The 12,497-nt window shown below is 36.7% G+C and overlaps 1 protein-coding gene across 3 annotated transcripts in view; it reads left to right on the top strand.

Annotated features, from left to right (window-relative positions):
- Dh44 (diuretic hormone 44) overlaps nt 1-12,497 on the top strand; it is an 83,948-nt gene that overhangs the window by 41,694 nt on the left and 29,757 nt on the right. For all 3 annotated transcript variants that reach the window (XM_034985639.2, XM_069498337.1, XM_034985640.2), the window contains exon 2: nt 9,527-9,574. In XM_034985639.2, the coding sequence (XP_034841530.1) occupies nt 9,572-9,574 (3 nt within the window). In that variant the 5' untranslated portion in view covers nt 9,527-9,571. The remainder of the gene's footprint in view (nt 1-9,526; nt 9,575-12,497) is intronic.

Raw genomic sequence — 12,497 nt, 5'->3', positions numbered from 1 at the left:
GTCTGCTAATCCGCACTTGACCAGCGTGGTGGACTATGAAAGGCTATCCCTATGAAAGGAGATCCCCCCTGTAGGAATTGAATTTTTAAAAATCCTTTCTTAGCGGATGTCTACGTCGTAATAGGTCATAATGCATGCCAAATTTCTGCCCGATTCATCCATTCGTTTGAGCTGTGCGTTGATAGATCAGTCAGTCAGTCAGCTTTTCCTTTTAGATATTATAAAGATTACTATTTATTTACTATATGATGCCCGCAACTTCGTCCGCATGGATTTAGATTTATTAAATCCTGTGAAAACTATTCTATTTTCCGGGATAAAAAGTAGCTTACGTTTGTCTCCGGGATGAGATCTATTTTCATACCAAATTTATTCAAAATTGAGTCAACGGATGGGCCCTAAAAGCTAGCAGACAGACAGACATACAGGCACACTCGTAGGTAATTTACACACTGGGTAATTTTCATTCAGTCTTGAGGTATGCGACCGCGAGTCGCGACCCATGACATACAACACCGAGACACTTGCATACTGCATTAATCAATCAAATCAAATCAAATGGTTTATTTAAAATAGGTACACTTAAAATTACACATTTCGAAAGTCAGTGGTTGCATTTGTAAAATGATATAGTGGTGATAATTTTTACGCGAACTTAAAAACTAAAGCTACGAGGGTTCCAAACGCACCCAGGTCTGAAAAGAGCCCACAACAAGCCAAAACTCAGCCGGGTAATATTTTTACTATCACCACTTTACAAGATCACTTAAACTTATTAGAGCTATCACAAAGCCGTTAATCAACTCATTCGCCAAGCTTTCTTATCATTTAAATAATCCTTTACATTGTAATAGGATTTTTCAATAAGTTTACGTTTTATGAAAACTTTGAACTTGTTGAGAGACATCTCCATTGTATATAGAGCATAGTATAGAGAGTATTATTCTTTTATGAAGATCTTTAATAGAAGCACATACGTTGTTCAGTACCTAATAATTATAATGTGCCATGTCATAATACCATTACTCCATAGATAATGTAATATTACCCACAGTGTGCGAACAATCGCTTACAAATCGTGTATTGATAGGGTGATTGCGTGATAAGAAAGTTTGATAGGCATCCTGAAGCAATAGGTAGTACCCGATATCACGAAAACATTGTTGCTATTGTATCAACTATCAGTTCTATAGATAATAATAATTTATGTGCTTAGTCTCTTACTCTACTACTCATGGTATCCGTTTTTAGGCTCAGAGAAAGGGCATATTATGATCCTTTCTCCGTATTGTCAAAGATAATATATACAAGTAAGATCGCTAACGTCATACATTCATTTAAAGCTTGCGTAAAACTCCTTTAAGTCGCCGGTACCTTGTAGGTCAACTCCTTATAGTGTGATGGCATTATTGTGCAAGCTAAAATGTGAGTTATCGAATTTATTTAGTGCCATCTATCGAACAGCTGATGAAACTCAATTTTATTTAGAGCCAACTCAAATTTTACTCAAATAATAAACAAAATCCAAAATCACAGGCAATCATCAAAGGGTCCGCTATCAAGCGTAGGTCAGCAGTTTGGCATCATCAAAAATCCAGGAGCAAGCACAAGTAATCGGGTTAGCAGAATCTCGGAGTCCATATAGCAGAAACAATTCACAAAAGAAATAGGGAAAAGAAATAAAAGCACTCAGAAAATTGTAACACACCGTCAAATTCAACCGTCACCAATCCAAAGGCAAAATAATAATTTTATTTTCAAGTAACAAGTCATTTTGTTACGCCATCTACTGGAATTTTGTAATACTACTTCAGCTATCCAAAGCAAAATGCTATAGATATCGTAAAGTTCAATGAGTCAATAATTAAAATTAAGAATTAACTTTTTCCGATGGTGATGTTGTGAAAATTTTGTATTTTGTTACTAAATATAAATAAATTTGATGAACCAGACAAGTAAAATATGATATTTCGTCAAATCCATAAAAAATATATTTCATATGAACCAAGTGACGCCATCTAGTAATAGTCTTGAACTAGTTACAATTTTAAATAGAGAGTTAGCGATCTGTACTTGTTTAATATATTATCTTTGGTATTGTTAACGCGTTACTAACAGTGATACCATGGATACCATAATACATATTTAGGCTATAAGCTTTACATTACGAAGTTGAATTGGATGTAAATTGTTTATCTTATCGGCTCTGTAATGGATAAAACTTGCTTGTACACACTAAATTGCGTGGGTGCCGGGCGGGTACCAAAACCCAAGTCTGGGTGGTCTGATAGGTATAGGGCCTTCATAGTGTCTGTATGTATGCATGTATGAACGCGTAGATCTTTTAAACTACGCAACGGATTTTAATGCGGTTTTCACCAATAGATAGAGTGATTCAAGAGGAAGGTTTATAGGTATAGTTTAATTCTCAAAAAATTAGAGATCCCTAGAGAAATTGAAATAATGTGAATTAGGTCGGAAAAAAAACCTCTCATTTGAGAGTTTCCGAGGCAATGACACCTCAATGAAACCATATTAGTATCTACATTGCACCCATGCGAAGCTGGAGCGGGTCCACGGAACAGAAGTGAGCGGGTCGCTAGTAGATTATATTATAATATGTATAATACGCGACAGGTCGAGATGGCTATCGTGGTATGTATGAGGCGGGGGGAGGCGCCCCGCAAACCCACACAGCACCCGTTAGCGCGGGGGATGTACGGGTGTGCGTTCCCGCCCCGATGGACATCTCTACCTGTATTATTTAGGTAATAGTTATAAGCAAAGTTTGAAAGAAAAATAATCCTGAAACAAGTTCGCGACAGGTCAAGATGGCAATCGGGGTATGAGGCGGGGGGATGCCCCGCATACCCGCACGTCACCCGCGCTATCCCGCACCGGGTTAGCGCGGGTGCTATGCGGGTGGGTCCACACCCCGATTGCCATCTCGACCTGTCGCGTACTAACCTATTTCATACTTTATTTCGCGGTTATATCGGTAAAATTTGGGAACAATTGTGTGGAAAGTTCACCTATCATAATCAAACTTTCCTTAATAAGTATTAAGTAATAACTCTTTAATCTTAGTGCTTGAATTATTGCGTTACTTTGCCTTAAATGTGTTTCAATAATTTGATTTAGATAACTCTTAGTGAGGGACTACCTCTTTGTAAAGCCTTCATTTTGTTTGTAAATAATTATATTATGATTTTATTTATATTTTACAATCCAATGGACAATTTTAATGGTACGGTCTCTGTCTTATTTAAGATAGCCAGAAAATCGACGACCAAAATAATAAAAGGACAAAGAAAACTACCCACGGCCCACTAGGTCAGGCACAGAGGTCTCCTCTCAGAATGGGAAGGATTTAGGCCATAGTCCACCAAGTGTTGATTGGCAGACTTCAACACCTTTAGGAAAACTCTTAGGCGTGCAGGCTTTGTTCTCACGATGTTTTCCTTAACCGTTAAACAAGTTCAACTTAATTGCTTCAAACGCACATAACTCCAAAAAGTTAGAGGTGCATGCCGAGATTGAACCCCCAAACCTCCCACTAGAAGAAGGCCGACGTCTACCATTAGGTAATCGCCACTTTCTTGATCCTTACATTATAAAATATGTTGTTATAGATTAATGTTGGTGATTAAATTGTAAAATTAAATATATAATTTACTAGCTTACGCTCGCGACTTCGTCCGCGTGGACTACACAAACTTCTAACCCCTATTTCACCCCCTTAGGGGTTGAATTTTCAAAAAAAAATCTTAGCGGATGCCTACGTCATAATAGCTATCTGTATGCCAAATTTCAGCCCGATCCGTCCAGTAGTTTGAGCTGTGCGTTGATAGATCAGTCAGTCAGTCACTTTTTCCTTTTATATATTTAGACAAGTAAAGTAAGGAATAATTATGCCATGCTTCAGCGATCTAGGTCCTAAAAGCCTGAATTGGGTCATGCCTAACATTTCCCTTTGATCGGGAGATTGGTACCTCTTTGAAATTGCGTTAATTATGCGACTGATGCATTATTAATCAAGCATCATTATACTGTGAATATTCCTATGTATATAATATAGTTTTGATTTATATATTTAAATAAAATAATGGCACATTAAAAACCTACTAACACCTTGTGTTCCGAGAGTGTCGTTATGTCGAGGAGGAGTTTGATAAAATCTGAAAGTTGGGATTCTGGTTATGATTGCATTGCCTGATTATGGCATACTACAGTCTACACATATAGACCTGCCAGTTGATCTGCGTTGAATTCACATTTTGTCAAATTTTAATTTATCGCATTATTATCGTAGTATTATTTAATTTGTCGTATTCTTACACCCATATTCTAAGTCGTAAAGTCGCCATTGAATCAAAACTCCTGTGAAGTTTTTTTATAAATAAAATAAGATTTTTAGTTTAGTAAGTAATTTTAGTTTTTGATTACTGAACATAGATAAATAGTAATAGCTAGATAAATAATAATATAATACTCATAGAAATTAAATAGTATATAATCTCAACATTTGCATGCAGAATATAACAAAACGCGACGTTTCGCCGACGCGACGTGAACACTGAATACAAAGTGATTTATGAGAAAAAATAACTCGTTGGATGCAACTTGACAAAAGCTTCGTATAAAATTTACAAGTGTACATCGTTTGTATAAAACTGTGTGGGTGGTAAGGAAAGATATGTATAAAATATTTAGTAAAATATCCGTTTTATTGTGGAACGCATCCTCATCATACCTCGATAGTACATTACAGGTGTCTTTACCAAAGAATTGTGAATTGGAATCACTAAGTTGTAGGTAAGCATAATATGCTACAACGTTATTGTAATACTAATATTTTGTCAATTATAATTAATATTTGTTTTTATTATATGAGTCAACATACGACATAGCTCAACGGCTTGCGAAGCTGAAGTGGCAATGGGCAGGGCACATAGTTCGTACAACCGATAGACGTTGGGGTCCCAAGGTGCTGGAATGGCGACCTCGCACCGGAAGACGCAGCGTTGGAAGAACCTACACTAGGTGGACGGACGATATCAGACGAGTCGCAGGGAGCCGAGCTGGATCCAGGCGGCGCAAGACCGTGGCGTGTGGAAGTCCCTACAAGAGACCTATGTCCAGCAGTGGACGTCTATTGGTTGATGATGATGATTATGATGATGATGATGATGATGATGATGATGATTATATGAGTCACGCAATAAGTACCTACCTACTAGCCCGATCATAGAGTCAAATGTTAGACACTGCTCTAATTTTGATCAAAATATAATATACAATAAGAATGTTAAGTATGCATGTGGAAGGAAAAAAGAGGAGAGGACGACCAAAGAAAATGTGGATGGATTGCGTGAAAGAGGATATGCGTGAAAAAGAGGTGGATAATACGTTGACGAATGACAGGAATGAGTGGAAGAAGAAGACATGTTGTGCCGACCCCACGTAGCGTGGGATAAGGTTAGGAACAAGAAGAAGAAGTCTAATCAGAAGCTGACTATCTCGATAAAACTTGACCCAAGTATCACGATAGCAAAAAAAGGTAAATATAACTACGGTTTGGGTATTCTTGAATCTTGTGGGAGATTTATAATGATATTTATGTTAATTTAGACTCGTTTGGATCATCAAAATCGGGCACACATACTTTGGATTTCTAACAAATATTTTGTTACCACGTTGAAACGTTAAATATTGCCAAAACGCGATGCAGTGAAAAAATCGCTAAAACAAGCGCCGATAGTAAATGTATCTTATGTGTTTTGGCCCATGACAGATATTAGTTATGCCACTATTCCTGACACGTACCTACGGCATTCAGTTGCTGTAATATTGTTAACCATCCCAGGAAACCATTATTCTCATAGATAATCATGTTTCACCTATAATAACCTGCAAACAATCGCCTACAATAACATGTAGTTGACCATGTACCATGGACAATGTTGCGTGGTTAGAAAATTAATTAGTGGAAGCCTAAAGGTAAGCCCGCACTGAAAATATTCACACCGCGGATTTTTCTCGCAGAATTCTGTGAAAAAAATCGCGCGGTGAAATTTTGCAATGCAGTAAATTTAATATAATTAACCTAGGTCCTGATTTACATTATGCTTTGGAGATAAGATATTTGTATTAAATATTATACAAATTTCTTATCCTTACAACACAATACCTGTGTATGCTTAGTACCATGTAGGTCATGTCAAAACCTATTTGACCGTTTTAATGCAGGGGTTTTTACAGTACCTATCACTTTTAGCAGGATTTTAGATATAAATGGATTATTGGTATGTAAATCCCTACCTCCATTCATCCATACCTACTAATAATATTAGTGCTTTCACTTTTATAATCCATCCATACTAATACTTGTTATAAATGTGAAAGTGTGTCAGTCTGTCTGTTGATGTAGGGTCTGTCTGCTAGCTTTTCACGGCCCAACAGTTAAACTGATTTTGATGAAATTTGGTACAGAGTTAGCTTATATCCCGGAGAATGTCATTCTCCAGGATATAAGCTAACTGTGTTGGTAAGGCTAATTTTGATACCGGAAAATCAAAGAGTTTCCACGAGATTTTTAAAAAATCTAAATCCACGCGGACGAAGTCGCGGGCATAAAAGCGAAAGCAGTGATACGACTATGTGCGAAATGTGTCTGTCTGTCTGGGTGGTTTAATCGATACTGATGGGCACAAGGTACGCGTAGCTTACATCCCGGGGATGGCTTATTCGTAATTTTTACACAAATAACTTTCAAGAACTTCAATATTAAGTTCAATAACAAATCAATTTCATACCCTAACTTTGTCTAAAGTAAGCAAGCAGTGAGCAAGTTTGATCCGCTTCATAACCTTTAAAAAATCCAATTTACATACAATAAAACTTTGTAAACGTTTTGGAAACGAGGTGACTCATATATTATGCTCGTAACAGCATTAGTGTGATAGTGTGAACAACAGTGCAAAGAGCCCGCGGGAAATTGCTAGGAGGTTTGATAAAAGCTAGAAACATAGGTTGACATAGGTCTCTTGTAGGGACTTCTGCACGCCACGGTCTTGCGCCGCCTGAATCCAGCGGTTCCATGCGATTTGTCTGATGTCATCCGTCTATCTAATTGGGGGTCTTTCAACGTTGCGCTTTCCGATGAGAGGTCGCAATTCCAGCACCCTGGGACCCCTTTACATTTACTAAGATGTAAATTAAATAAATAGAAATTTCAGCTAAATTATTATCATTTAAAGTACCTACCTAGTAAATCTACATGTATAAAAGGAAATACTGACTGACTGGCTGATCTATCAACGCACACTGCACAGCTTAAACTAATGGACGGATCGGGCTGAAATTTGGCATGCAGATAGCTATTAATACGTAGACATCTGCTAAGAAAGGATTTTTGAAAATTCAAACCATAATGAGATAAAATAGAGGTTTGAAATTTGTGTCGTCCATGCGTACAAAGTCGCGGGAATAAGCTAGTATTACATAAGTTGAAATTTTAAAAAAGATAACTTGTAATCTACTGTAGCCATATACAAGCGAAGACTTTTATCAAGCACTTCTTCGCCTACAGACCCTCACGATTCAGACCGATATAGTTACCGAAAAGTTATTTAGCCGCGGAAAAGTTCAATTTAGTTGCTAAAGTAACTTGACTGAATAAAGAGGCGAGATGGCAGTGGCAGCTGATTCGATTCAATTACCTGCAAAGTCTACTACTACTACTACTACTACTACTACTACTACTACTACTACTACTACTACTACTACTACTACTATATTCGGCCAAATTGAACTGTAATCATGAACGAGAATGCATCCCGTTTGATTGAATTCACTGCTAACTACCTACTTGATTGTTAAGCACTTGCATCCAAATTTAGAAAGGTGCTTATAGTCAATCAACATGATTGTTTAATTAATAGTTTTGTAAATATGATCTTGTCTCTTTAGCTCTACCCTACAAACTTTTTATAGAGCCAATTAAAAACACTTCTTTTTTTATTTTATTAGATTGATATGCCTTTACAAATGTTATTATTATTCTTGCTTCTGTCTAGCCTCTACAATTACATGTATTGGTATCGAGTGAACTGTAATATAGTGGCATATAAATAATGCTAAGAAGGAAGTATAAATTTACAGGTCAATACAACAAAAAAAAAACTATACATAGTATATACATACAGAAAAACTTATCACTAAAAAAATTATATTTACAAAAAATATACGCCGTCCAAATGAAGAAGAATGTTCCGTCAGAAGGAAGTTACAAATGTACGAGTTATTTAGATGAAATACTTATTAAATCTACCTATACTTAGTGTGTATAGGTAGATTTATAGGTAGGTAGATAGGTAGATGATAGGTTCATTTATTGTCAGCGTAAGCAATTATTTTGGAATAAAATTTAATTGTTCAACTTAAAACAATAAGGAAAATCGCGGATGAAACGTGACATTCATTAAAAATTTAAATCATTTATTTTGTGCTCACACAATCTAAATATATAAAAGGAAAAGGTGACTGACTGACTGACTGACTGACTGATCTATCGACGTACTGCTCAAACTACTGGACGGATCGGGCTGAAATTTGGCATTCAGATAGCTAATATGACGCAGGCATCCTAAGAAAGGATTTTCGAAAATTCAACCCCTAAGGGGGTGAAATAGGGGTTTTAAATTTGTGTAGTCCACGCGGACGAAGTCGCGAGCATAAGCTAGTCTGTATATAAGTATGTAAAATTCAAAGTCCTGACTGACTGACTGACTTAGTATAAATCTACGCACAGCTTTAACCTTAGGACCTAGAGACATGACATTTGAAGGGTGTGTTCTTTGAAAAGAGTAAATATCCACTAAGAAATTCCACCCCTGTGACACAACGACCAAATTAACCTTGCGGAGAATTGAAACGGGTCAATTTAAACCACGGCAGCACTCACCACTTCTCCTGGGAGGACATCTAAAAGCTTAGATTTGTAATAACTGAAAACAGCATAAACAGAAAAAATTATTCAGGCCAAAAAAGGAAAATGAAAAAATATTGTACCTACAGAACGTATTCGGTGTTCTAGTATTCCAGATACCGAAATTAGGTCATCTATCACTTCCTTTAAATTCTGTACTGCATAGTTGACAACAAACAAGAGCTGTATAAAAGTGACAGTCAAACTGAACTGATATGATATACAGTTATACACCCTAGCACAGGTATAAGTCCCACAAATTGCTATAGCGCCGGAACCATGTCTCATTGACATCGAAATGACGTCATTTTGACGCCATTTGACGTATATTTAAGTAAAAATCGATGGTAAAGATATACCATCAGCTCGAAACTTCTGTCTAGTGGCGCCAACGCGCATTAGCAATTTGCGGGACTTATAGAACGAGGTTTATTTATAGACTACTGATTTCAAAAACTACGCTAGCCATTATAGCAGCTAGGTAGGTATGAATGTAATACAAACAAAACATCTAATAAACTTTTTGTATTGTTTCAGAACCATTTCGTTGCAACTCAAGTTGTTGTTTTGATATTATTTAAAATGGTAAGTAAACTATTATATTAAGTATAACTAGATATGTGCGACGTGCACGACGTTTTTATGAAATTATATACTTACGAGTACTTACTAATAGTATAGTAAAACAAAATATGTACTAACGAAATTGTCATGTCTACCTAAATTCTGATTTTTTAACTCTATAGGTACATTTCTAGTTTGACCCCCAGCTATCTAATTTCCAATGCGACAAAGTTGCGAAAGCCAGCATACGTGTAATGACTTTGTTTCTGATACTATTTTGTTAAAATTATTTATTAAAATCCTATACTTTAATTAATTATTCATTAAAGTAGATTACAAGATTACAAGAATTACTCTACCTAATTCTTGTACCTATATAAAATAGTAAATCTCATGACGCAAAACGTATGAAATTTTGGCGAATGTGTATCTGTATCTCGGTTTGTCTATCCATTAAGTATATTTGCACGGGTCAACCAAGAATCAATCTAACCAAAAGGCACAGATGTAGCTTGAAAGCTGGAGATGCAGATAGGATACCTTTATCCCGGGAAAACAAAGAATTTCCCCAATTTAGCGTTTAAACTACCGTGAGTGATTTCCACACTCACAGCCGCGGCGCGTGCGCGAACTGACTCCCTTGAAAAAGGACCCCGGATGGGTTCGAAACTAGTCGGGCTAACGTCGACTAGACACGTGAGTACAGCCGGGATAGATATTATTTATAATTTCCCCAATCTTCGGGTTAAAAAAAAATCTAAATTCATGCGGACCTTCATTCGCCCGCACGTTTTAAGCTCAGAGTTTCAGACGGATGTTTTTTTTTTTAGTATGGGACTAGTTTTTGGGTGAATGTGCTGCTTTAAAAGCCATAATAAATTGAACGTAGGTACTTAATATAGAATGTTTCACAGACTGAAGATTTTACACGCAGATTAATTCTCTGATAAGTTAAGAATGAACAAGACTACTATAATATCAGGTTCGAGGAGTGTACTACTATTCGAAAGGTTGAACTTAATAGGTTATTATTATTAGACAGGAATAAGAAATAAGGCATCTAGCCTGGATTGGAAAAGACTAGATTATAATTCTAGCCAAAATAATAGGCATAGGTACCTATAGGTATTATCCCATCAATAATTTGACTTCGGATATAATATAATAAGGTATGATTATGACTAGCGCCGCGCTTATGGAAATCTGCAGCATGCCTACACACTAAATGGCACATAACTAAAGTTTAAAACTGAGTATTTTTCCTTTGTCCGCTTGGATATGGGTTTTTTTAGTTATGCGGGAACAGTGGCTTTTTCGGGATCAAAATTTTCCAGGATGCAAGCTATCTCTGTACCAGATAGATGATATGCACGACTGCATCCTCGTGCATTTAGGTTTTTTTAAAAATCCCATGGGATCTCTTTGATTTTCCGGGACAAAAAGTAGCCTATCTGTTACACCGATGTGGCGTGATAACGTAGCAGACAGAGAGTTAGAGACACTCTATGACATTAATATTAGTCAATTAAGGAAAATCTGGGAAGTAAGGTGGTAACTGTCGCCCTGTATAACGATAAAAAGCGACCTATACAGTGAGGGGACATCATATTTATCTATTATCATCCATCATAGAAATTTACGACTCTAGAAGACTCATTTAATGCAATTTTGTAAAAAATCTCTAAAACATATTAAATCCATCCTAATATTATAAATGCGAAAGTGTGCGTCTGTCTATCTGCTAGCTTTTCAGGGCCCATCCGTTCAACCGATTTTAACGAAATTTTGTACAAAGATACCATACATCGTAGGAACGGACATAGGTCACTTTGAGTCTCGGAAATTAAAGAATTCCCAGCCTCGGGCATCATCTAGTACTCTATATTTAAAATGGCCATTTTAAATACCGAATATATTATACTAGCTGATGCCCGCGACTTCGTACGCGTGGATTTAGGTTTTTAAAAATCCTGTGGGAACTCTTCAATTTTCCGGGATAAAAAGTACTCTTTGTCCTTCCCCGGGATGCAAGCTATCTCTGTTCCAAATTTCGCCAAAATCGGTTTAACGGCTGAGCCGTGAAAAGCTAGCAGACAGACAGACACACTTTCACATTTATAATATTAGTATCGATTTTAAACGGCGGTCACTGTTGACTGTATGTAACCAATAGGCACTTATCTAATCTATCAAACCAAGTAATAGGAAATTATAATTCCATAATAATAAATCTTCAAGGATTCATCTCATCAATTTTCATGGTTGTTCGTTTCGATGCCTCAACTGACCCGAGGAGGCAAACTTTATTCGCTTTAGCAGGCTTATCTAGTACAATTTATTGCAGCTATTTAACCTGCGAACTGGCGGACCCAAGAGCTACTCGTAGGGTAACTTAGGTATAGATTTATTGCAAAAGTTTTAGATAAATTCTGCTAAGTGTTCTTTTTATTGTAAAATAGTGATACACATGTGATCTAATTTAATCATCCAGTTGAACTAAATCCAAAAATACAAAATTCAGCATCAGGTATAGGTATTCACGAGACGAACTGGTAACCTTAAATTTCAAATCCTATCCTTGCTCTATTTTCACTCCTACTGTTAGGAGTCCTGTAGTTAAAAGCGCAAGCAAGAGAAATATTAGTCAGGATAAGGGATGATTTATATCAACACGTGGCGGACGTGGATTGTGCCGCGCAGGAGGCGCGGACGAGGCACAGATTCAAAACATCACGAACATTTTATATGAAGTAGTCATGCTTTGTGACGTCCGTGCACGGACACGGCACGGTGCCGGTGAAGCATAAAATGCTTCATATAAAATGTTCGTGATGTTTTTAATCCATGCCTCGTACGTGGCACGGCTTGTGCCCGCCACGTGTTGGCATAAATCATTCCTTAGATGACTATAATTTTAAAAGTATGTATATTATATATATTATAT

Source organism: Maniola hyperantus, chromosome 4 (genome assembly GCF_902806685.2).
Source record: "Maniola hyperantus chromosome 4, iAphHyp1.2, whole genome shotgun sequence".
In the NCBI taxonomy this organism is placed as follows: domain Eukaryota; kingdom Metazoa; phylum Arthropoda; class Insecta; order Lepidoptera; family Nymphalidae; genus Maniola; species Maniola hyperantus.
The sequence above is the reverse complement of the archived record's forward strand: the minus strand, read 5'-3'. Positions and strand labels throughout refer to the sequence as shown.